The 24,865-nt window shown below is 43.0% G+C and overlaps 1 protein-coding gene across 1 annotated transcript in view; it reads left to right on the top strand.

The window, feature by feature from the left end:
* Positions 1-285: 285 nt before the first annotated feature.
* The window catches only part of TGFB2 (transforming growth factor beta 2), a 66,252-nt gene continuing 41,672 nt past the window's right edge, over positions 286-24,865 (top strand). Inside the window, exon 1 of the mRNA XM_075088852.1 lies at positions 286-1,184. Within this exon, the coding sequence (XP_074944953.1) occupies positions 842-1,184 (343 nt within the window). The 5' untranslated portion in view covers positions 286-841. The remainder of the gene's footprint in view (positions 1,185-24,865) is intronic.

Here is a 24,865-nt window from a genome sequence, read left to right as displayed (position 1 = left end):
GCGGGGGTGGGTCGGTGCATGCAGCGCGGGGCGCACGCAGCAGCCTGCGGGACGCGGCCGGACGGAGGATCCGCGCCGCCGCTGCTCGGTGCCGGTGCCGCGGGGGCGAGGGGCCGCCGCGGGGCCGCCGCCTGCCGCTCCGCCCGGCCGCGGGGGCCGGGGCTCGGCGCAGCCGGGCGCACACGTGGGCGCCTCTGCCGGCGCCGCCGCGGGGGCTGAGCGCCGCCGGGCGCGGGGCGGTGCCGCCGCCGCCGCCGCTGCCCGCCGGGAGCCGCCGGGCGCCGCGGGCGCACGGCGGGGCTCAGCGCCGCGCCGGCACCCTCTTCCCCGCCGGCTGCGGCAGCAGCAGCAGCAGCAGTAGCGGCGCCCTGTAACGCTGCCCATCGCAGCTCCTTCTCCCCCTCCTTTTTTCTTTTTTTTTCCCCCCTTCCTTCTTTTTTCTTCAATTTTTTGTTTTCCAGCCTGCTTCGCCAGCGCGCTGAGAACAGTCTCTCTTCCATTTATTTGATTCGCAGGTTTGTTTATCTCTTTGGGGTTTTTTTTTCCCTCCCCCCCTTTTTTGCTGGCCGGCTCACTCCACCCCCGAATTTTATCTGGTTGTAGCAACTCGCTTCCTTCTGGTTTTTTTTTTTTAAATTAGTATTTTTTTCACCAGCGCCTCCCGTGTGTCTTTCGATTGCGAGTCGTCCTTGCAGTACGGTTTTTAACTGCATTTTGCCTGCAGATCTTCTCTTTGTTTGCACACATCCCCTTTTTATTTTTTAATTTTTTTTTCGTGCTTGTTGTTGTTCGTTGTTAAAGTCACTCTTTTTTTGGGGGGCGCTGTATTTAAACACTTAAAATGCACTGCTATCTCCTGAGCGTGTTTCTCACCGTGGATCTGGCCACCGTGGCTTTCAGCCTGTCTACCTGCAGCACCCTCGATATGGATCAGTTTATGCGCAAGAGGATCGAGGCGATCCGGGGGCAGATCTTGAGCAAACTGAAGCTCACCAGCCCCCCGGACGAGTACCCCGAGCCCGAGGAGGTGCCCCCGGAGGTCATCTCCATCTACAACAGCACCAGGGACCTGCTGCAAGAGAAAGCCAACCACAGAGCCGCCACTTGCGAAAGGGAGAGGAGCGACGAGGAGTATTATGCCAAAGAAGTTTACAAAATAGACATGCAGCCTTTTTACCCCGAAAGTAAGTCCTCTGTGCTTGTGCATGTGTGCGTAATTTAGCCCCCGAGGCTTGGCAGTGCCTGGCACCGTCAAATACCAGCCCCATGCATCATGATCTGCCACCTTTGCTCGGTTTGCTCTTATCCTCAGCATCTCCCGGGTGGTGGCTTCTAGCGTTCAGTTTAGGTGGTGGGGTATACATGTGCCCGGGTGGGTCCAGCAGGCTCAGCTGTGCCCCCAGACTCACGAGGCTTCCCATCCCCTTTGAAGTCACCCAGGAGCCGCTAAAGGTGCCTCTGCTTTCCACCACCATGTACCTGAGCAAAGCTTCCCCCACCGCCCAGGATCCCGCTCCCTCCCCAGCACGGGGTTTAGCTCCCCCGCAGCCCCGTGTGCAGCCTCCAAAAAGAGCCAATATCTTTCCACTGCTGTTGTTTCCCTTGGAGTGTCTGGATCGGGCAGGTTTCCATCTCTCCATAACTAAAAAGAAAAGGAGGTCTTTAGAAAAATAAGTCACCGGTTCCTTGTCTGTCTGCACCCCTCCAGAACATTGTCCCACAGACCGCTATTCAGAATGGTGCTCAGAGGGAACAGAGGCATAGACATCCTCCCTCCTCTTCCCACTTTAGCCTCTTTCAGTTCGTGGGTGCTTTCCTTTCAGGTTCAGAAAAAGCTTTCCCTTCATGGTAGCCTCGGTTCTTGGAACCTGCCTCAGCCCGTCTGCCTTTTGCTGTTTTTAATGACCTTCTGGTGATCCACGCCACATTTCGCAAAAGAAAAAAAAAACCAAAAAAAGGGGGGGGGGGAAGCATAAGTGCTCTGTGCTGACCAAATCCACTTAGAATGATTAATAATCATAACGACGTGCCTTTCTGTTTTGGTAGTGAAGTTTAAGTGTATAGAAAAAAAAAAAAAAAGACCGCACTCCCTTAAAAGAATCTAGATCATCATCATACTGAGGAAAGTGAAATACCAGAAGCAGAAAGTAACTTCACCGTTTGCATATCCAAAACCTAGTCCCTACTCTTTTCATTTAGCTCGCTTTCCCTCTCTTCCCTCCCCCACCACTTGTTGCCCTATATACTTGAATTCTGTTTCTGCAAAGCACGTACATACCTCTTGCTTAAATAGATAATGCAGCCATCTTGGTAACTTTATCCTAGAGTTTCTAATTGCATTTTCCCCTTATTTATTTTTAGTTTAGCAAGTTGTAGCTTTGGGGCTTGCTCCGTCTTGCATGTGATAGTCCTAGGATGCCAGCCAAGGTATCTGAACCCCACGCTTGGTGCAGCTGCCTCCCTTTCTTCCTTTATTCTTAAATGACAGCATCAGGTACAGGACATCCTGGCAGTCAGAGCCATTTTATTATTGTAATTACAGCACCATCCATAATAGCCATGATAAATACACTCCACCCTTGCTACCCCTGGGGAAGAAGTACTTTTTTTTTTTTTTTAATGTATATTTGGAGCCAAGTGGGTATGAGCGGAGAGGTTCAGCATAATTCATCACCATAGCGAGAACACAGAAATCACGCCTGTTTTCCACGTTGGTATACTGTAGTGTTCTGCTGGTGTTCTTGGTAGAAGTCAGCACTTTGTTTTGAGACCTATCAGATTGTGCCCTGAGCAGAGGAATGAGCACCTGTGGGCAAAGGTTAGGCAGACCGATAGCAGTGCCTCGGCTTGTGGAGTTGACCCTGTAACGGAGAGTCTCTGAGAACTGGAAAATGCATCCCCCCCGAGCACATCTGTCCTTCTTCCTTGCATGAGCAAACTACAAAGAACCGATAGTCCAGAGTGCAGCCGCATACTTTCCAGAAGATTAAAATATCTGTGGTGTGTGCCTTGGATGGTGTTGACAAAAGAGGATCTATTTTTAAAATGTTGTCAGAGGCCAGATTTGTACTGAAGTATCGATAGAGGTTTTGGAAGAGGAAGGGAGATTGCAGGTATCTACCAACAGAGTGCATCAGACGTTTGGGATCGGAGGGCCGCTTAGCAGCAGATCCAGTACTACTGTGCAAGAGCTGTCGCTAACATCAGAGTAAGTAGGTTAACTGTTTTTCCACTGCTCTCTAGTTATGCTGGATGGAGTGAACCCTTCCAAAAAAGACAGAAAGGAAGAAATCACTCCACCATATTTTAAAGGAAGAAATTGAAAGCGCGGCTCTGGCGGCCACAGGCACTTTCTCCTGGACATCTTGGAGTGAATTTTTTTAACTCTATGGTTTCTGCTGCATCGGAGAGAGGCAGGAGGGAGAAGGGGATCAGTGTGAATGCACTGGAGGTCAAAAGCTGCTGGAAGGCAGGCATGGGAAAGATCAGTGGTTCAGTTTTTACCACAAGTTGTTAGCGTTCAGTAACTGACTACAACCCAAGTATTACAAATATGCTCTAATTATACTCATAGTCAGCAATATATCACTACAGATCGCTCATAGGTCTTTGTGGGGCATTTTGTAAAGTTCAGACGAAATATTTTTAGCAATGAGGAGATTTAAAAGGAAAACTATAAGAGATATTGTATATACCCTAAGGCATATTTTGTCTTAAATATTATCCTTGGCCAACTGTACTGTATAAATACAGTAAATATGAATAGAACTGGCAAGATGCCAATCTCCTGGGATGAATTTTAGTCAAGAAGGTATTTATGGGATATAAATAATACTGTGTCAACATTTAAAGAAAGGATCTGATTAGTTTTGAATTTATTCATATTAATCTTTTCACATGCTGTTAGTTTAAGGCTCAAAGTAAAGTTATGCTAAGGTTTACTGATACTTTGCACTGAGGAAGTAAGGGGGCATCTGGCTTGACAGTCCAGTTGAGGTTAAAGAAACGTCAAGCCAGAATATATGTGGAAATTTAGCGGGTCAGGGACTGCCAGACCCAAAACCAACAGATCTGAAAAGTAGTGGCGGAAGAAAATACTACAAAGAGGTTTGGAAAAACCAAAACACTTTTGTCTGTTAAGCATGCTTGCCTGTGTTGTGCTCACAACAGCATGGATTATATACTGGAAGTTTGAATCTCTCCTAAGCCCAGTTGGCAGAGATCTAGTTGTTTTACAGAGCAGTTTAAAAAAGGAGGTGGGATATGGAAGGCGAGCACACCACCAGAGAGAGTTCTTGTGAATTCTGTGCTTAGGTGAAGTTACCTGAGTAGATGCTTCATAGTGATTTCTGTGAAAACTGGATCTCATTAGAAGTTTATTACTTCTCAGGCCTTCATTTATTGTCTAGGGCCTGATACTTAAGCTAGTTATTTATTTGAGGCTGGGTGATGATGGCTACTGCACTGGTAATAAACAGAAATGTAATGCCAGCACAGTCAAGGGTTGCGAATTGTAATACTAATGCATAACTGGGATACCCGAGGAAAACAGGCAACATGTGTATGCAGGGCCTGGGGCCCAATTCTGTCATTTTTGTTCATGGCAATTTTTATCACAGTCAACAAGCTGGTCGGTACTGATGGCTTAAGGCTAATGCAGGTAAATGTTTTAAGTTTTCTGTATTCTTGGATATAGGTCTGTAAGTACTCAGTAGCTTAAGAAACGGCGCTTCTTCTGGGTTTGGGTCTGGTTTTGCATGGATTTTAAACTACTTTAGTATGAAGGAGCCTCCACGGGTTCCAGCCTGCACTGGGTGGTAGGATTAGTCTTCTGAGGAGCTCTATACCGTGAATATTGGTTTACATAGACTGTCATTCTGTTGAATATTTGCCTCATGAAAGACAGCATTATAAACTGACTGGGCACAATGACATGCTTCTACTTTATCAACAAGGACTCGATTTACCAGCAATTATACGTATGTGGGCTCCTTGTCTTCAGGGTACCAGAATTACTCGTGCAGGAGTGGCCGTGCTCCGCGTCTGCCAGCACTGACTGCATCATTACTACAATGTTAACAGCTATGGCTGCACGCCTCGCGTGTGTTTGCATTTAGCAGAACACAGGACTTAATCTTTCAGGATTTCCTCTGTTGTTAATGATATGGAAAGAGTCTCAGAAGGAATACGTTCTTTTAAAACCTTCTAGCTATGTCGGCCCTATGGCGGTGCTCTGGAGCACCTCTTGTGGGAGGTGTTTGCCAGGCTTACTCTCTGGTTTGCACAGAGGACCTGAAGCAAAGCGAAGGTTTCCTCAAGGAGAGACATGGGAGGAACAGTTCCTTGTTCCTTGTTCATGAATGGCACTTACTGGGATCTTCCTAGGTGGTGATGAAAAAACCCAGGAAATTGCAAATGGCTTTAAAAAGGGGCAGAGTGATTTTCTCAACAGTAGTTCTCTACATACCCAGAGGGATAATAAAATAACGTGCTCTGGTGCACTAACCAAGGGTAGCTGAAATCAAAGAGAGCTCTCTTCTTCCACTCATGGAGCAGATGGTGGGGTGCACCACTTGTGTGTCCTGCCTGCCTTCTGAATCACCAGCGACTTGCTGTAAGCAGGGCGCCAAGCTAGGGCAGGGGGGAGGTCCACAAGCTGGTCTGGCGTGGTACATGGTCCCTGCATTTCTTTCAGAGGATGAAGCCATATAGAAAAGCAAAACACGCATGACCGCCCTCTTTAACGCTGCAAGGTCAGAAGACAGAAATGTAGGGCTATATTCCTGAGTCGTTTCCATAACCTTCCTTGAGTTCACCTCTGGTGTCTGTTTTAGAGGTACTTTCACTCTAATTTGGTGAGTGAAGAGGTAAGATGTGCATCGCTGCCCCTGCTGCTTCCCGCCTCCCAGCCCGTTGGCAGCGTACATATTTTACAGTGCCAGAGACCTATCTGGAAATGTGCCCTTGTCTTCTGCTTGTGGCTGGAGACACGCAGGGAGTGCCCAGAGCTCATGCTGCTCATGCAGGCTCCGCTTAATTGCAGGACTGGGTGTGAGTAGGTGATGGTGCGAAGAAAGCAGAGCATCATCTTCATTAGCTGCTGGTTTTAGCCTTGCTTATCCTTGGTGAACTGCATGAGAGCAGTAATGATCATTACGATGGCTGTGTTACTTGGAAGTTACTACTTCCAGCATTTTGCTGTCAGTTTGAGATTCCTGCCTGTACCAGAGCTGAACAAAAAGATGAATGAGAACTCTTGGCTGTCGTCCTCAGTGAGCTTCTTCAGCACGGGTCTGAAACATGCGCAGAGCTTCACACACATGCATAGACTCACTAACATCAAGGCTCTGCGTATGCCTAATTAGCTTCCTGAATTGGGGCCTGGTTTATGGCACATTTGCAGAGAAGAGCAAAGCCAGACAGGTCAAATCCCTCTTGCTGCGTTGAAATCTGTCATTTGGGCATCAGAGCCCAGTGAGGAAGAAATGCTTTACAGGATTTTCTAGAGAGGAAAGAAGAAGCTTTTCAGTACTCCTGTGATCCTGAAGAAGGCTGACCCTGTTGGGCAGCTGGCTTCTTTTGCCTTTGCAGTGTCTGTGCTAGACTGCTCCTGTATTACAGATAAAGAGAGGAACCCCAGGGTATGATGACAAAACGAGTTGTGAACGAAGACACACAAATGTTTCCGTTCCTGTTGTGAAACCACATGCTGCACATTTTCGAGCAGGCAGTTTTCAGCTTGAGGATGATACTCTTCCCAGGTAATATTTAATGTAATACTGTGTTATGGATGATTCTGCTGATTTGTTTAGACTAAAGTGTTTGTTTTTGTCATTTATTTAGGGAAAGTTTGCATCCTGCCTTCAACCGCAGGCTGTTGCTTGTTTCCCTTTCAATCTGTGATGTGGACTAGTAGGTGCCTAGCTCCAGCATCGCTGTTGGTTGGCTTCCTGTAGTAGCCTATCTGAAGCAGCTTTGTTTCTTTTTAAAAGAGCTCCCCAATGCTTGTCCTTGCTGCTGTTAAGTGATTGCAGCTGGCCACCCAACTGTACAAGACATACAGCTGCAAGGTGTAGAGGAGAAGCTCAAAGATCTCTCTGTGACAAGAAAAAAAACTTAGTGTGAAGGGTTGTGTTTTATCTCCTTCCAGTGTGACCAGTTGTTTTTGAATTTATGAGTCATTACTCATGAGCCTGTTTAGTACTGTGGTTCTCTTAGCTGGAATGGCACAGGATCAGCCCTGGAGAAATGAAGTGCTAGACCTGGCTTCGTTAGACCTGTCTAGTGAGCAGGTTTTTACATGTTTTTGGTGCTCTGCAAGTTGGTCCAGAAGTTACCTCTTTGGGTAGAATAGCATTCTGTAAACCAGTCAGGTTTTCCAAAGGGAACTGCACAGCAGTTCGTGCATGCTGCTTGGAAAGCTCCTAGCTCCTTGAGGAGACTGCATCCTTGGGTTCTCTGGCATCCACATTTTTTTTTTTCCAGGGGGTGGTAGAACTCACAGGCATGCCTGCAGCAGATTTATGGCTGAGAGTGTGGAGGGGATCTTTAGAACACCTGTCTCTCCTTCAGGTTTTAATTTGGACAATGAGCGGGGGTTCCTTCTAGTTTCATGTGTGATGCTCATTGATGTATTCAGACCTTCATTGTAGAGCTGCGTTTTTTTCCCACTGAAACCGCTTTAGGGCAGGAGCCTCTTTTTGTTGTTATGTAAGACATAACACAGTGTGATGCTGACTTCAAGTTATTATAAATAGCTGTATAAAGTATAAATGATAAGTTGACCTCATAGCTGACACTGTTTTGAGCTGGAGTTTGGACTAGATGTCCGTTCCAACATGAATTAACCTGTGATCCTCATAATACTACATTTTAATACAAGGACAGCAATGCATTGTGTTTCAACTTGCACAGGGTGGCTTTGATTCAAGTATCACCAAATTTCTAAAGATGTGTTGTTTTCTGTCAGTCTTGGATTTGTGCCTCTGTAGCTTTCTTGCACCAAAATGTTCCTGTTGTTCTCTCCCTCTTCACCCATTTTTCTTTTACTTTTCTTGTGTGATTATTGCTTTTCAAATAAACAGGGTAGGTTGCATGAAAATAGACTACTGTATTACACTCAGCAAAAGCTGTGGCATCGTTTTAGGCAAACCGAGGGGGGAGGAAGGGAAGTGTTATGATACCGACCTTTCACTTTGCTTGTTTGGCTCCTTCCCACCATATCTAACCCACACTGCACTGACAAATACCGCATCTGTCTTGACAAGCGAGTTCACAAATAACCATTCATTCATAACTTGGAGCTGCTGTAAGACTCCTTATGGGTTGCTTAATCTGACAGTTGTGCATTTGAGCAGAGACTTTGAAGAAAAGATTTTGCAGAATGACCGTAAGTTCAGTCTTTGTGAAAACTAAGAGGGAGGTCTTGCGTGAAAGAGGATACTGTACTTAAGTATATGTGTGCATGCGTGCACACACACGGGTACATACATTTAAGAGCATTAAAACATCTGTTGTTGCCAAAGCCCAAATTGGAATGTTCTGGGAAAGATAATTTAATTTTTAGCTTCTGGATTCATTTCAGTGATGGTAATTTCAACACTTCCTGGGGAGAGTCTATCAGTGGTTATGTGCATCAAATGCAGCAGTAAATCTGTCATTCTTTCCATTTTGGTTTTTCAGGCTTACAACTTCGTTATTTTTCCCTGTTTGGCTGGTGTTAGTATCCAATGTTTTCCCTGGCTTCATCTCTTTTAAACCCCTGCCTTGAATTTTAAAAGGCGAGCTAAGGCTGTTGAAGGTCCTTTCTTACTTGTTTTTGTTTACGTATAGCATTTGCAATTCAGCAGCTAGCTCAGCTGAAATAGTGATGGTAACTTATCTTTACCATAGTGATGACTGAAAGATAGGAATCAGAACATGTTGGTTTTCATTCCTTGGGGTGGAAAAAAAAAACAACCCACAAAAAAACCCAGCCCTGTGGGTGGACTTTGTACTCAGGAGGCTGAAAAACTAATATATCTTAGCAGCACTGACGCTTCTGAAGTGGTCAGAGAGTACTTAGCAATCCCATGAAGGCTTCTGCGCGATAATACTTATTAATCCTGAGCCCACAGTTCTGTTTACAGATGATCTCCAATATCTCAAATTGAACAGAGAGTAGTCCTTACTTATTTGAGTGGGTGTTGTCAAATATGTATAAAATGACTTTATTTGGGCTTGGGCAAACAACAGTCATAAGATCTTCTTCTACGAGTGCCAAGATGTACACTGGGAAGAAGAACACCTGCAGAATTTTCTATCTGCCAAGTGACATGTAAAAAACAATGCGGCAAATTTAGCCTCTTCAGATGCAGAAGTGGGCTGAAATAATGGCAGAAGTGGGTAGCAGGCACAGCATGGTCGGGGTCTAGAATTCACCAGAGCCTGTGGTAAGATGCTGCTCCTTGTCCCACCTCTGCTTGGTCCCAGGGGTGGCCCGGGTTAGCAAAGCTGAGAGACGTCTCTCTGTTCCCCCAGGAATGTGATGATGGAGGGGCAGCTCTGCCCTTTGCGTTGCAGTGCCTGGCCTTTGTGCTTCAAGGGTTTGATGCAGTAATCTATCCAGTTGGCTGGATACTACCAAAAGAGAGCATTTAATGAACACCTAATAAGCAAAATTTATGGATACCGGGGGTCAGGACCACTGATACATGCAGTACTGGCAGCTCATTTCTTCATCCAAATGCCTACAGGGGTTATAGGGGATGTTTGCCCTTGGGGAAGGATAAGTGATATATTGCATTCTCCAGCATGATAGGACGTGTTAAAGTGCCTGGAGATGCATTGGATCCATACAGATCTGTGGTGTTCTCATTCTCGCCCAATCTCTGAGCGATTTAGCCCAGTTTTCTTGGCTGTTATAGTTGGCTCTGGGCCTCCCTGGCAGAGCAAGGGCTGTATATGTCTTGTGCCAATCACTGCTCTATACTAAAATTTTTCTTGATGCACGCTTTGGAAGTGAAGTAGCCACATTTCAACATTGAGGTATGCTGAAAGATGTATGTATGTTTCATTTGTTGTGCTTGTTGCACGTTTACTTAGGGTATAATGCAGGCTATTGCCACAGACATACGTACATCTTTAGGTTTGTGAGTGAGGAACAAGTTCCAGCTTTCTTGAAAAATAAATCTGCTGTTCTGATCTGGTGGTGTGATAGGAACTGAGAGGCTCCGTGCCAGGATATACAGTTTGGAAAGCAAGGGAGCTAAGCGAGCAGCTTCGTCCCAGCTAGGATGGACTCAGAACAGATTGTTGGGGGTCTGAGCTTTCTCTCGCTCTTTGAATCTGGATTCCCTCCTCCCAGCTTGCATTTCTCCCTGATGCTAGGAGCCATGTGTTTGGAAGTTTCACATTCCCCTTGCTAATCTGGGAAGAAAAGAGCCCCAAAAGGATCTAGAAAAAGAGATCTTTATAAAGGTGGCCAGAGACTGAGTTACAACAATATCGTGTGTCTGAAGGAGCTTAGCTTCTTCCAAGTTGGAGTCCTATTATTTGCCCACTTTATTGGGAGACTTAATTTTCTCTGGCTGGAAGTGTATTTGTTGAGGTAGAGTCTGGAAAGGAATCTGCCTTATGCACACTTGCCACGAGGCCAGCTATACATGTGATACAGTCAAACCTTTCCATTTTTCTGCCTTTTGAGAGTATGTTCCCCAGATTAAGGGCGCTGGTCCAAAGCCTGGTGAAAACACTGGAAGTCTTTCCATTGACTGCAAAAGTCTTTGGATCAGGTATTAAGTGCTGTTCCTTTGTTTCAGGGAATGGCCACATCTTCAAGATATATTGGGATGTATTACAGTAATGTGGTGCTTTCCATTTTATTGAGCCGCCACTGGAGATGTTCTTCTGCATAAGGCTTTGGAAAAAAAAAAAAAAAAAAAAAAGAATCACTTTTAAAAATAAACACCTTGGTAGATGGCAGATGTCATCTGGGAACAGCATATGGCAGCAATATGGCAAGAATTGCAGAATGCAGAGAAGGAGGCATGAGTTCATGTCCTGTACTTCTTAGGTATTCCGCACCTCCCCCTGTCTAAAATAAATGACCATCTGACTGCAAAGGCCTTGGCAAATAAACATGCCGTAATATATCTCTATCATCTTCCCTACAGTGAGTTTTTGTCTAGAAGCTCATCACTCCACATCCAGAGGTTTCTTATAAACACGTGCAAAATCAGGCCTCAGTGCCCAGAGCAGGGAAGAATCTAAAGGCTGTGAATAAGAATGTGGCAAATCCCTGTGCAGTGGACTGTAAAGAAAGGTCAGGGCTAAGCCAACAAGGTGTTTTTATGTTATCAATAAGATCTTAAAAGTCAGCTCTGAATAGAGCAGGAGCTGGGAGAACAACTTCTGAAAGTCAATTTGCTGCATGATATATGCTGAGTTTACAAGCTGGAAAGCCAAGTAGTTTGGGAACAGAAGCTGTGCTTATAGCATGAAGGTGCGTGTGGTTTTACATAAAGCCCCTCTGACTGATGTGTCTCAAAGTGGCTCATGAAATAATGAGTTAACTTTTGAGGTATGTTTTTTGCATGGATGAAAAGTTGGAGCAATTTAATTTCAGTCAGTAAAGCCATCCCAGATTTTTCCTTGTGGTGTTGAAACTGGAGTCTATGCAGTGATTGTTTAGGCAAGCAGAACAGTCATTGTGGCTGGGGTTTTAAGCAGCACCTAAAGGAGTGGTTCCTTTGTAGCCTTTGAGAATCCCAGCCTTTTATTCAGATGAAGTCTGTGTCAGGTAAATCTGTTTTGCTAATTAGAAATGTCCTGAATGCTGTTTCATATCATGTTTGTACTACTATTATACACTTTTCAAAGCCTGGAAGGACTCAACATCCACCACAGGTTGTTGGGTTTTCGTTTTTTTTTTTTTAAAAAAAAAAAAAAAGAGAGAGAAGAAAAAAGCTTGGTTTGTATTCTATCTATGTGGTACTTCCAGTGTCCTGTTGGGATGAGATTTGATCCCAAGCCATTTGATGTGGGATATGAAACCAAAGAGCTTGGTTCTTGTTTAACGTAAGGCAATATTACAATGTCACAGAGTATAAAGTGCCTTAATGTAATGACAGCCAGACCTGCAGGCAGGTTTCTGATTGAACATGAATGTTGCCTTACAACTGAAGGAGATACTCAGCAGGGATGAGATGTTCTCCTCAGGGTACAACCTTCCAGATCTGTTCACACTCATAGCTGATGACCAATTGATATCATACGGTACTTCAGAGAGGATGACTTTGCTCCAGGAGGCTTTGAGTTATGGTAGAATGGACACTTACAGATTAAAAAAGCTGGAAGCCATCGTGATGGTCTTCTGGTCTCCCTACCTACATTTTCCAGGACATTGAGTTTTGCTGAATTACTTCCTTTTTGAATGGGAGTTCACACCATGATTGGTAAATTACTCCAGTGATTAATTACATTCACTAGAAATGAGTATCATTGTGTTTTAAGTTTAGCTTCAAGTTCTAGCATTTGAATCTTGTTCAAACCTGCACTTGCTATTTTGAAGACCCATTATCGAATTTGTGGGCATTGTGTAGGAACCTGCAGGAGAAGGAAGTTGTGCAGACAGGAACTGATCTGGCTGAGAGCAGGCTGGTGTGGCTGCTGGAAGACCCTGCAATGAGGCAGCCAGGAGATCTGCATGGACTGCTTTAGTTGACTTTGAGCGTGTTTCAGATCCATAGACTGTGATCAAGCCACAGCTCTTTTAATATGCTCTGCTCCTTGAGATACTTCCCAGCCTTTTCAGTTATTCTCATGGTTTCCCTCTGAAACTCCTCTGCTTTATTCATGTACTGCTGAGATTGTGGACAACAGTGTTGGATGCAGTATTTCAATAGTAGCTGTGCCTTATCAAGTACATGCATGTTGCAGAATCTTCTCTAATTCAATATTACACAGTTTATGCAGCTAATTTTGGCAGTAACTTTGCCAGGAGCTCTACAAGGAGAAGTAAAAAGTCATACCTGTGTAATTATCCACTAGTGTCCCTTCCTCCACAAGTCCTTTTCAGAGGTGCTGACTCTCAGGATGGAGTCCCCAGTTCTGTAAGTATGGTCTAGTTTCTCTGTCCTAGACTTGTATTTTCATACCAATTCTACTGACATTTACATCTTGATAATTCAGGATTCAAGTCACTGTATTCGTGATGCATCCTCTTCATTACTTGTCACATCCATATTATTTCATCTGCAGTTGGTTAATAATAATGATTTAGTTTCCTTCCAGGTGATGGATAAAAATATTAGATGGTAGAGTACATTAAAATGAGCCTTGTGGGACCTTGTTAGAAGCTTGTCTTTCAATAACTGTTTCCTGTCTACCGTTGTATTTTGAGTCTCATAAAAACGCAAGGCTTTGGTTCATTTACTGCCTGGCCATGTTGGTGTCCTGTTATTCCTGTTTCCTAATGAAATCATTATGTAGCACTGGCTTAAATGTCTTGCAGCTACCCAAGTAGATTATATTAAAACAGTTGTCTTACCAACAGGATTGTTGGTCTCGCTCACTAAGATCCCTGACCAGTGGGATCTGTTGTTCTTGAGCTGATGTTGGTTATACTCCCTTATTTCCTCTGAGCTGATCCTCATTCTTGAGCTTTACATATTTTTTCTGGGACTGATGTGAGGCTGACTGTATATGTGAGATAGCATGGGTTGCCCTGTTTAGGCATTGTATATTAGCAAATACGTTCTGCCACAAATCCTTAAGATATTTTTCAGTGTTTGGGATTTATTGAAAGCCAGTTTTAATAATATAGATAGTTCCTTGGACAGCTCTTTAAAAAGACTTGATGCAAGTTATCTGGTCTTGCTTGTTTTACAGTGTCTGACTGTAGTAGCTATTGTTTTAAAACCTTCTGAGTTGCTGCTGGAATAAAAAAAAAATCATCATTTCATCTATGATTGCCAGGCTTTTTTATCTAGAGGAGTTTATTTCATATTTCGCTGTTACTATTTCAGTAGTTTTTATCTTGTAATGGATGAATATCACTGTTAAGCTTCCTTAGTACTCACGTAAATCTCATCTCTAAGTTTCTTGGCCATGAAGCTGATATGCCAGTTTAATTTTCTCATTTGTTATCTGCAGTTCTTATTTTCTGATGTATAGAAGTTCTCGGCAGCTATTACTTTGACATTTGTTTGTAACATTTAGTTTAATTTTATCTTCTTATGGTTGCATTAGGTTTCTGTCACGGGCAATTTTCTGACTCAAGTGGTCTTATTTGTTGATTGTGGAATCTGTCATTTCTACCTGTCCAGCAAACTAAGCATTTGTCTGTTATCCTTTCCAGTTTTCTCTGTAAATGCTTCTCTCCAATCGATTCAGCTCATCGTTGTATTCATCTTTGTATGACTGTCTCCTTCATAATACTAAATCTGAATGTGTGCAATTCTTTGGGACTTCTTGATTTTGTGCCGAGCATGAGGTGATCACTTTTGCCTAGGCTATGCATCTTTCCTGGTGCATCTGGGTAGCCAAAGCACCTCAGTTCCATCTTCAGAGTAAACGGGTACCTACATCTGGCTCCTTGAAGGTGCTTAATTTTGAAGTGCCAGGGGTCTTTAGAAACCAGCTGATCAGATATCTCAGCAGGAACCAGATATAAGGGCATCACCTGACAGAGTTGGTTGCCCTTCAGCTGGCAGCAGTGCCACCCACAGCTCCTACCTAGAGAGGAGGAAGTAGGTGGTGATGGGTTCTCTAAAGCTCATACAGTTGGCAACTCTTCCCTCAGAGAAGGAAGGGGCCAGGTACTCCGTATGTGATGTTACTTCAGTTGCCAGAAGCTATAATTTTGGAAGGCAAATCACGGTTCTGGGTTTCTTTCCCACATTCAGTAGCACAAGACGTGGGAAACCTCCAAGTCACTGACTCGGTGACTCCATGTTGCAGAGTACTTAGTGGAAGTGTTCTTCCTATCCCACCCAGAGTTCTGAGCCCTTAGCCTGTAAAGAAATTTCACTTGTGTTAAAAATAGTGTAGAGGGCATGATGGTTCATAACTCATCCTAGTAATTGGGACTTAGTAAAAGGACCTTGGAATTAGGAATATCTGTACTTAATACGAGTTGATACTCTCAGTGAGTCCATCCTCATAACACTAAACTGGAGTAACTCTAGGAAGTATCGTCAGGGAACAATCTGGCTTTGACAAGTTACTGTACAAAAGAGAATGACCAGACATTCAACATTTATCTTCTCTCTGATACATGATTTGATATCATGATTTGAGACTAGTTGTACTTGAAGCTCTGCAGATGAGCTCCTCCAAGCTTTTTTGTACTGTACTGTTTGTTGTGCAACTCCTAATCCTTCCATGTCCATCTCTGTAGCTCAGAGGGTTTCATCTCTGGGCTCAGTGAGCAGCCACGTTTCCCATACAGTCCATGAAGGATTTTAGGGAGCTTCAGAAGTGAGCTGCCTAGGAGCTTCCTAGGCCAGTTAGGGTGAAAAGTTGAGGAAGGAGTTGAAAGTTGAGCACTTCTGCGTGGGCAGGCAGGTGTGCATTTCCTCATGCAGGCAGCTAGTGGCACTAACTTCTTTGGCTGGAGAGTTTTTCCTAGGAGAGGTTTACAATCTCTGTGCTTTTCTGTTCCTGATTTACACTGGACTGGGGTGTAAATCATTTTAATTGTAATTACTGTTAGGAAGCAGGAAAGATTGCACGATTTTAATGCGGTTCTAAACTTTCACTTCCCTCTGTCTCTAACATCCATCGATTACCCACTGTCTTTATCTTAATCATTTAAAGATGTGTTGCCTGTGCTTTGAGTCTGTGAATCTTGACTTCTCTGCAATGCAAAAAAATTGTACAGTTTTCTTTTGCCTTTCCTTCTCTGTTACACTTTTACCACTTTTACTTCTTGTATAATTCTTTTTTTTTTTTTTTTTTTTTTTCTTGGAGTGAAAGGGTTAGACAGTCCAACCTGCTTTCCTTGAAAATGACTTGCTTTCATTTCCTCCTCCAGCCAGGGAATAGTTTGGAAAAGCTGTTCTCTGGACCCTTGGCGGAGCAGGAGAAGGCAGCCAGCTGCACCGCTTGCCAGGGGAACAGGAGCGCTTCCTGGCAGAGGTGGGGCGAGAGGAACAAAGCCTGTGCCGTGGGACTCGCTTTCATCTCCTCCACTCTCTGCAAGGCAGTCCTGAAATTTCCTGACCGCTTTTAAATCTTGCAGTTAGAACAGCTGAGCAGTGAGGCCCACTCGTTTAACAAAAAAAAAAAAAACCAAAACAACTGGAGAGGAGAGAGCAAGTGGCTCTTATAAATAGCAGTAGATTAAAAATACTGATCTGTGCTAGGCAATCCACTGCAAGTTTCTCTGTGTGCAATTTTGAATACCCTGTAATGGAAGATGGGTGCTTCCTTATGCCTGGCCCACCATCACTATCACCTTGTAAAGATCCCCTTTTTGTATAGTCTTCCACATATGATTCTTCTGTTAAGAATAGGATCAAGGCCTATGGTTTGTCCTCTTCGGCTATATTTAGGGTTGGAGCCCACTGTAGTGTTCTGATTCCTATACCTTTTTTTTTTTTCCCAAAGTTCTGGGTATGTTCAGTTTTATGGGTGGTTTTGGAGCCCTGAGCATTGCAGAGTACCTGAGCCCTGTTGCTGAGGTGAAGTCAGGCAGAAGGAGTGCTTCAACATTGCATTCTGGCTTTGGGGACCTGCAGACAAGATGCTGTCAGCAGCACTGCAAATGCTTTACTTCATGGAGAATTCTTTTAAATGAAATTTTGCAGGTTTCCTGGTAAAACATAGTTAAACTTGATTCCTTGGTCTCCATTGTTGGTGCCTTTATCAGAAATACATGAGTGAGAAGACTTCTCTTCCAAGCCTCCAAAAAGAAGTGTGAAAGCATCTATCCTCTTTCATGATTTCATCACAGGCATGTTTCAGAAGAGGTTCCAGTGTGAAGAGGACTCCCATGGAGAAGGCTTTCTGTTATTTGCCTCCGAGTCTGACCTGTCTAAATATGTCACTGTTCTTTTGCCTTCCTCTTAAGGCATTTCAGAGAGATCTGGAGATGGCCTGGATTCTCATGCCACCTTCGTGTTTCTCTGTATCTGTACTGGTTCAGCTTTTACCATGAACCTTGAGTGAAGTCAGCAAATGATGAGGGGTTCTTGGCTTGACCTAAAGTCACAACTGACAGAACCACTGGTGACAAAAGGTAACTCAGGTGAGGAGCTGATTGCTACACTTGCATCAACAGTGATGGGAGACCTCAAAGCAGTACAAAGCCTCAGTGTCATGATGAAACTTCTTTCATCCTCCCATGCAGTTTTCCAAGGAGGAAGAAACAATTTGTTTGACATATGGATGAGGCTTTGTTTTATCTGCTTTTGTGAAACTCTGGGTATGGTGAGATGAGCTTTACAAACTTTTAGTTTGGATTGTTGCAATTCATGCTTCTCAGTTTGAAGGCAAAAATTGCCAGTGGCTGACTTGGCTAGAAGTGACCGATACCACCAAAAGCAGATCTGTCACATGCTGCTCAAATGGCATTTGCTCCTTCAGTCTTTCCGGTAAGAATTCATGTTTCTGACTGGAAGTTGGAAAGCCTGTGAGAGCCTGGGATCCTTCTGCCTTAGACACTTTGTTCACCTCAAGTAAATACCAAAATATCCATCTTGCTTCTAGCGTTATGAAGTGGTGGTACCAATTTTGGGTACTGCCAGCTAAGCAGGTAGGCATGAGCACTCTTCAAGGGCATTGGCAGCTCTTTGTTGTTTATAATTTTTTCATCGCTTTTGACAAGGAACTTCAAGCTTTTATTGATGTCACCAAAGAAAAAAAATCTACATGAAAGCAGTCTTGTTCTTCTATGCTGGAAAAATGGGAAAAAAGAGAAAGAATTTAACTCTGGATATTCCCCCCTGACCCCCCGCCCTTCGTCCTATTGAGAGGTGCTAAGTAAAACATCTATGGGTAGGAACAGTTCAGCTGGAGAGGCTGTAGCTACCCATATTTAGTGAGTCAGGGCTCTCCACAGCTCCTGTAACAGAGATCCTTTTCTTTGCTCCCATTCTGGTCCTGCTAGTGGATCAGCCAACTTTCACCCCATATTGCAGCTGCTGACAGAGAGGTTTTCTGATGTGTGGAGCCAAGGGCCAACCACAATTTGTCCATGTATTTACAGGGATCATTTCACTCCAGTAGAAGTGCAGCCAAATATTTCTTGATAGAAACATGCTGCATCCATCTAATGACACTATCCAGTTGAGGCAAAGTGAAGAATGCCGTAATATTTGTATTACAGCAGTTGCTCAAGCCCCAGTGAGAGATCAGGACCCTGGTGCATGAGGCACTGTTGATCTCGCAGTACTTTTTCCCAGCCCTACAGACCTTGTCTAAACTGACAAGTCAGATAATGATGCTCTGTGGTATAATTGGTTATACTGCAAAAATGCTCGAAACCAGAGACTTTTGTTCGATCTTAAATATTTCTGCATGTGATAGTATTCATCATCTTGTGGCTGTGCTAGTCCAGTATGCTTATCTAGGAAGTGATCATACATGAGAAATGGAGAAACTTCATGTGTCATTCAGTGCTACTGGTGTTTTTTTTGTTTTGGTTTGGGGTTTTTTTGCAGGGCCGGACATTAATCTTGGCCTTACAGCCCAAATAACTATTATTTCTCAGCAGCAGCATGGTGAGTCTGAAAAGAGAAGTTAAAGTCAAGACGATATTTTCCCAGAAGATTACAGCAGTTATAATGGAGGTCAAACTTTTGGCTTCAGCTATTGGACTGTTTTGCTTTAAACTTGAAATGCACGTCAGTGAAAGCAGCAAGATCAAAGTTTAGCATGAAGTAATGCCAAAGACTAAGGGGAAAAAAAGCATATCATAGTAATTTTAGTAAAACTTTGCCATCACTCTTCACACTGAATATAACTTTTCAAGCAATATAAGAAGCAATCCCAAGATAACAAATCACCAGTGGAAGAACATAGCATCCTAGTTTGGGGAATTTAGGACCAGGGGATAGAGTATCAGTTATAATTATTTACTGTGTTGTTTTAAGCATGAACTTGATATTAATACCGCAGAGAATTTACTCATTATACTTGCATTATTATACATTTCAAATATTCTGGTATAAATTCCTTTAACGCAAGGCTTATCTCTCTAACTTAAGGAGCTGTTACAGTTTATTAGCTAGTTGCAGGACAGTTGCAGCATACTTCCAAGTGCATTACCCAGGACCCAGAATGCTTCAAAGAAACATTGTTAAATTTTTAAGTTAACTTGTCTGTGTGTCTGTAATTAATTGCATGTAGAAATCATTCCCACAGGAAGGATTTTAGAAGCCTGTTGCTCACTCTGGCTGCAGTGGGACCTTTCTGTGCATGGCAGCTTCAGCTCCCTGCTCCCGGCTATTATTACTTTTCTGCATGCTGGGCAGGCTGGAGGACAGCTCTGTTGATGTTAGTAGAGTTCATGTATTGATCTGCATCCTCTGGGACCTGATCTAATGACATACATTCCAGAATTACTTTCCATAAATACATCTGATATGTATAGGTATCAGTAGATGTAGTCATAAAGCTTGTTCAGGAATGTGAGCTGTTTGCCAACAGCCAGTTATCACAGAAAAAACGTGGAGCTGGAGGCTCAGCAGCAAAAGGCTGTCATGCTGGTCCTGCACTATAAGAGGGTTTAGACTGTAGCCATGATATTCCAGATAGGTATTTGTGTAGCCTTTTCGTAAAGGCTTCCAGTCACCACCACAGCCTCCCAGTGCATCATCATTATCTGTGGTGTCTAAGGGTTTTCATGATACCTAGCACAAACCTTCTTTGCTGCAGCCCAGAACTACTCATGATGTATCCGTCATGGACATGTAAAGTGGATCATTCCCCTGCATTTTGTGGCAGCTGTTTACATACCTGAAGGCTGTTTTTATGTAACACCTTTAGTAGTCTCCTTTAGCTGAGCAACCCAAATTTACTCATTAGTCCGTGTTTTATAGCTCTGTAGTAATCTCATTCCTCTGCAGCACCTAGCTGGGTAGATGCTTTTATTTTAACTAGGAACCGCTGATAACTCTTTTCTCTGGCCAAATTTTCCTGATTTGCAGCCTACCTACTGTATTTTTTTGTCTAGACCATATCTCTCTCATTTGCTAGTGGGTGTGTCAGTGTCCAAACTTACTGAAGTCAAGATTAATGTCATCTGTGGTTTCTCCTCTATTTGCAAAGCTTGTTATCCAGTCCTAAAGGCATTTCAGGTTGTTTGGATGCTGATTGCTTCTGACAAGTCCATGTGAGCTGTTACTCAACTCCTTGTTTTCTTCCAGGTGCTAACAAATAGTTTGTTTGAATATTTTTCCACTCTTGTTCTGTCTTTAATTCCTTACTACTACTTATTCCCCTAGCACTCACACCCCTCCCCCTTTTTTTTTTTCTTTAATAGATAGCATAGGGTGGTCTGTTCCAGCCTTCTGGTGCTATATACTTGACATTATATTTAAAACTATCTTATACGTAAGTGTAATTGCTACTAGAAGCAATAAGAAACAATAAAGCAGATAAGGAGTAATGTATTAATTTGTCACAGATCTTTTCGAAAGTTTAGGTAAGCGTAGAAAAATGTGCAGGTGTCCACAGTCCTTTGCATCCAGGGCTGTGCGTTAGACCTGCATTGCTTGTATAAGAAACGTAGAAGAGCAGAGAAGAGGCATGAATGCACCTGGTCCCTGCCTCTAATCATGGTCTGCGTCTGGGGTTTTTACATTGTGCTGTGACCCTTGTTCACCAACTGGTCAATTAATTGGTTTGTAGCTTGCTACATACTTGGGAGAAGGGAGACAGACCTTGGTAATCTTTTCTGTTGAAATACGCTCCAAACAGTGAGCTGAGTTGCTGGCTGTGTGTGAAAATCACTTGTCAAATTTGAACAGTGTCACAATCATACCTTTTATTGTTTTAAAAATCAATCCGAGGGATGATGAGTAGCATTCTGTAGTGTCTTTTACTCAGGGGTCTCCACAGATGCCTACAGGAGGCTATCAAATTGGGAAGAATACAGCTCAGCTCTGGCCCTCCCCATCTTGCATTATTAGTGTTGTTCCTTTTTTTCAGATGGAATTAGGATTTGATGCCCTTTCAAAAACTGGAAGCTATGAAAAGAATGGAGAAATAACTTCTAAGCATTTTCTCTCAGGCCTCTATTTTGAAATAACTAAGTGAATTAAGAAATAACTTTTTTCATACTCTTTTCAAGAAATCAAAACAAAGCCGTATCATCTTTCTGACTGAGTGTACAACATTGGCTAGGTTTGCTATTCCAGAGCAAACAATTGATATTTATAAGAAACATAATATTTTGAGTTCTTTGGCCTTTGTTTCTTTGGATAGGGCCTACTCAAGTTTCATTCTAGCACAGTACCTGGCCCAGGTCTCAAGGATGGTGGTGCTTGATCTCCTGCAATTATTAGTGATTTCTGAGCATCATTTTTTCCAGCGGCCCATATTTGATCCCATGGCTTATGTTACTTTGCACATGAGCTCATCTTTTTTACCATTCCTCTCTCTTCCCTTCTGTGTCAAGTCTTCAGTCGTTCCCTCTATGCTTGGGGTAGTTGGCAAGGGAGAAGGGGGTATTATGTGTTTGCAGGGCTTTAGGCAAGTGGTGCCACAGTTTAACCAGAGATGTGGTTTATTGGAAGTAGGTGCTGTTCACCTAATCATTAGATTAGCCCTTTGGTAACTTACTCAAAATGAACTATATGTGTATGAACTGGATCTTTAGCTGCCAAACTTCAAGCAATTGTGTCCACTGCAGGGGGATGTGCCCTTATTTATTCCAGCTGAGCTGAGAGCAGAGTCTGCTTCTGATGTGCTTGCATTGTGTTTCTTTTAATTCCTTTTTGAAGTCAACTGCAAAATTTTGATTTTTATAAGTGGCAAAGCTAGAGGGTAGGTGTGCCATATTTAATGTCCCCAAAACTTGATGTTGTTTCTGTGTGAAAAGTCACTGATTACTCCTTCCTTCTAGACAGTATAGTTAAGAGCTGAGCTATATACATGGTGGGATAAAAGATGAGGTTACAAAGGATCTGCTTGGCAAGTGGTCTGTTTCCCCACCATTGCCAGCATGTCCTTTTTCATTTAGTCTACTTTTAAAGATCAAGTGTAAAAGTTTTTGGAAGTAGCCATTTGCACTACTTTTAGAGGCCACCTGGGCTATTGATTTAAAGTAGACACTTAGCTGCCAGCTGCAGTCAGGTGAAATACGGAACCACAACAAACCAAATAGAGAACTACACTGAATAACACAGTCTAAAAAGATGCTAATTTTTTTTTTTTGGGGGGGTGGGGGGTGTGCATGTGTGGCTTTTTCAGTTTCTGACTTTACTCTTTCTGTCTTCTCAATTTTTATCATCCTGAGGCCATGAGTACCTAAAAACATAATGCAGCAGTTCCGTAACTTCTCTTAGTGAACAAGGTGGACTCCAAGGAAGTGATATTACTGCCCTAAGATCTGCTGCCACTTTTTGATGATTATATGCTTCAGGTGTCTTTGTATGGATGAGTTTTGACCCATTCCATCACTTTTCATATAGGTATTCAGTCTTTGTTGTCTTTCATCAGACTCTGGAGCTGCTAGATCTCCTTGCTTAGCTCTGAATTCTCTGTGTTTTGACATTATCCTAATGGAAAGAGATGTCCAGCACTGAAAGGAAGGTTATGTTTTTCATGTGTGATCCCAGTTAATTTCTGTAGTAAAAGACTTATTTTTGCCTTTCCATGCAGTCTGAGAGCACATTATTTTTGCTGAAGTGTTGCAGTGAGAGCTCATTTACCTGCCATATGCTATCACCCCTTGTTGTCTTGCCATGCCCTTGCAGCTGAAACAGGTTTTTTGGATTATTTTCTCAGTCATTTTAAGATTTGCGATTACTTCTTATTATGGTTTTGTGCCTTCTAGGTTCCAAGTTTTGTGTATGTAAAATAACCTACTGTGTGAATTTGAAAACGGCAAATATTTGTTCTTTGTTACTTGGCATGACTATAGGGTGGTTAGCTGGTCTCCCATATTTCTCGTTTGAATGTGTGATCCTGTAGTGTTATAGTATCTGTGTATCAAATATACAAAGCCAGGAAAAAGGCATCATCTCCTTGTTACAGGTGTAATTCGTGTGTGCATTTTGAAGACACCTTCACTGTGAATTTTGAAGTTCTACTTCTGAAATGTGGAGTTTACCTTTTGATAGCAGGTCAGCCTTGGGTTGGGTAGAGCTAGAAGAGTCCTGAAGCATACTGTGTTTTGTGTAAATATGTACAATATTTCACTGTCACATGTTCTGTAGTATCAGTGTTTAGATGGACTCTGCCTCCAGGATATGGAACCAGTACTTCAAACAAAACACCCAACTCAACAACAAACTCTCTGGACAGTTCCCTGTTTCACAACCTACTTTCCAGTGTAAGGTTCACTCTGAATATGGTTCTTAAGAAGCTTAAGTATCTTGTGTAATCTGTGGCAGTGTCATAGGACTAAAGCAGTAAAGGCTATTTCTGGAGCCCTACTTCTGTAGGCACGGGTCAGCTGAAATCCTGCAGAGCCCCCCCAGTAGGAAGTATGACTAATAATGCATGTAGAGCAGAAAGTTTGAAATTTGCTGTGAAGAGCCACCATAGTTTTCATGTTCCTTTGAACTAATGTGTTTTCAAATCATTGTTTAGGATATTCCGAGAAGCCACTGATGCATTCCTGGTCTGTTTTGATCTTTAAGAAATGCAGACATTGACTCTGTAATTGCTGTCCGTATTCATTATCACAGTCATGGTGTTGTATGATGCAATTTGTGGAGCTCTTTCACTGAATGTGATCTCTGTCTGGAGTCTGCGTTAGTTTTGGATCCCTCTGAATCATAAATGGTCAGAACATCTTTTTCTAATATTTAGTTGGATATCATCTTGTTAGTCTGAAATATATATATTCTTTTCTGTTTTTGGTTTCTTCGTGTGCATATATGTGTGTGATTGTATGCACACTTCTTTCTCTAGTGAATTTTGTCTCAAACATTTATGTGTGCCCAAAAAAGTAGAATGCAAATATGAAGCCTTTTTTGGGGGGCAATTATTGCAAAAATTGTAAAACAAAAGAAGTGAAACCTCAGGTAGAGGTAAAGTGTTGAAATTAATTGAGAAAAAATTGCCATTAAAATAGCAGGCAAAAAGTAATTGGTTGATAAGCTTGGGTATAGTTCCATTGTCCTGGCAATACTGCCCACCTGCTCGTGGCATGTGTCGCTGTCACTCAGGTGCCTGTGATGCAGAGTTGTCCTGCACCACAGTTTTGTTATTGTGGTGCCTCCTTTGGTGTGTGAAACAAGTCACCAATAAAAAGGAATCAGAAGCTCAGTCTCGATGTATATCTGAAAGCCAATCCTCTGCAGATGAATCTGAAGCAGGTGGCCACACTTGGAGTGATTGATATTAGTAGTGTCTTGGGGAAAGACGTTTATCTTGCACTTTGGAAAATCCAGCTGGATCCATCTAGCTGTTTTATTTGGACACAGGAGAACTAGTCTAGCCTTGTAAACCTGAATACTCAGCTATGAATAGCACAGACAAGAGCTGAGTGCCCACCATGGTGTGAACTTGTGCCATTTCCTCGTGTGTTACCCTGACAAAAGGAGGGGCCGCACTTTGAAATAACAGTCGAGTGTCCGTAATCCCTGTGTTACCTTGTGTATTATGAAAACAGAATATGTACTTGCAGCAGCATCATTACAGTGAACATTCTCTGTTCTCTTTATTCCCCAACTCTCCTCTTCCGTTCCAGACACTAGAAGGTTAAAAT

The sequence above is a fragment of the Phalacrocorax aristotelis genome, chromosome 3, assembly GCF_949628215.1.
Source record: "Phalacrocorax aristotelis chromosome 3, bGulAri2.1, whole genome shotgun sequence".
Lineage (NCBI taxonomy): Eukaryota > Metazoa > Chordata > Aves > Suliformes > Phalacrocoracidae > Phalacrocorax > Phalacrocorax aristotelis.
This window is presented reverse-complemented; position numbering and strand designations above follow the sequence as displayed.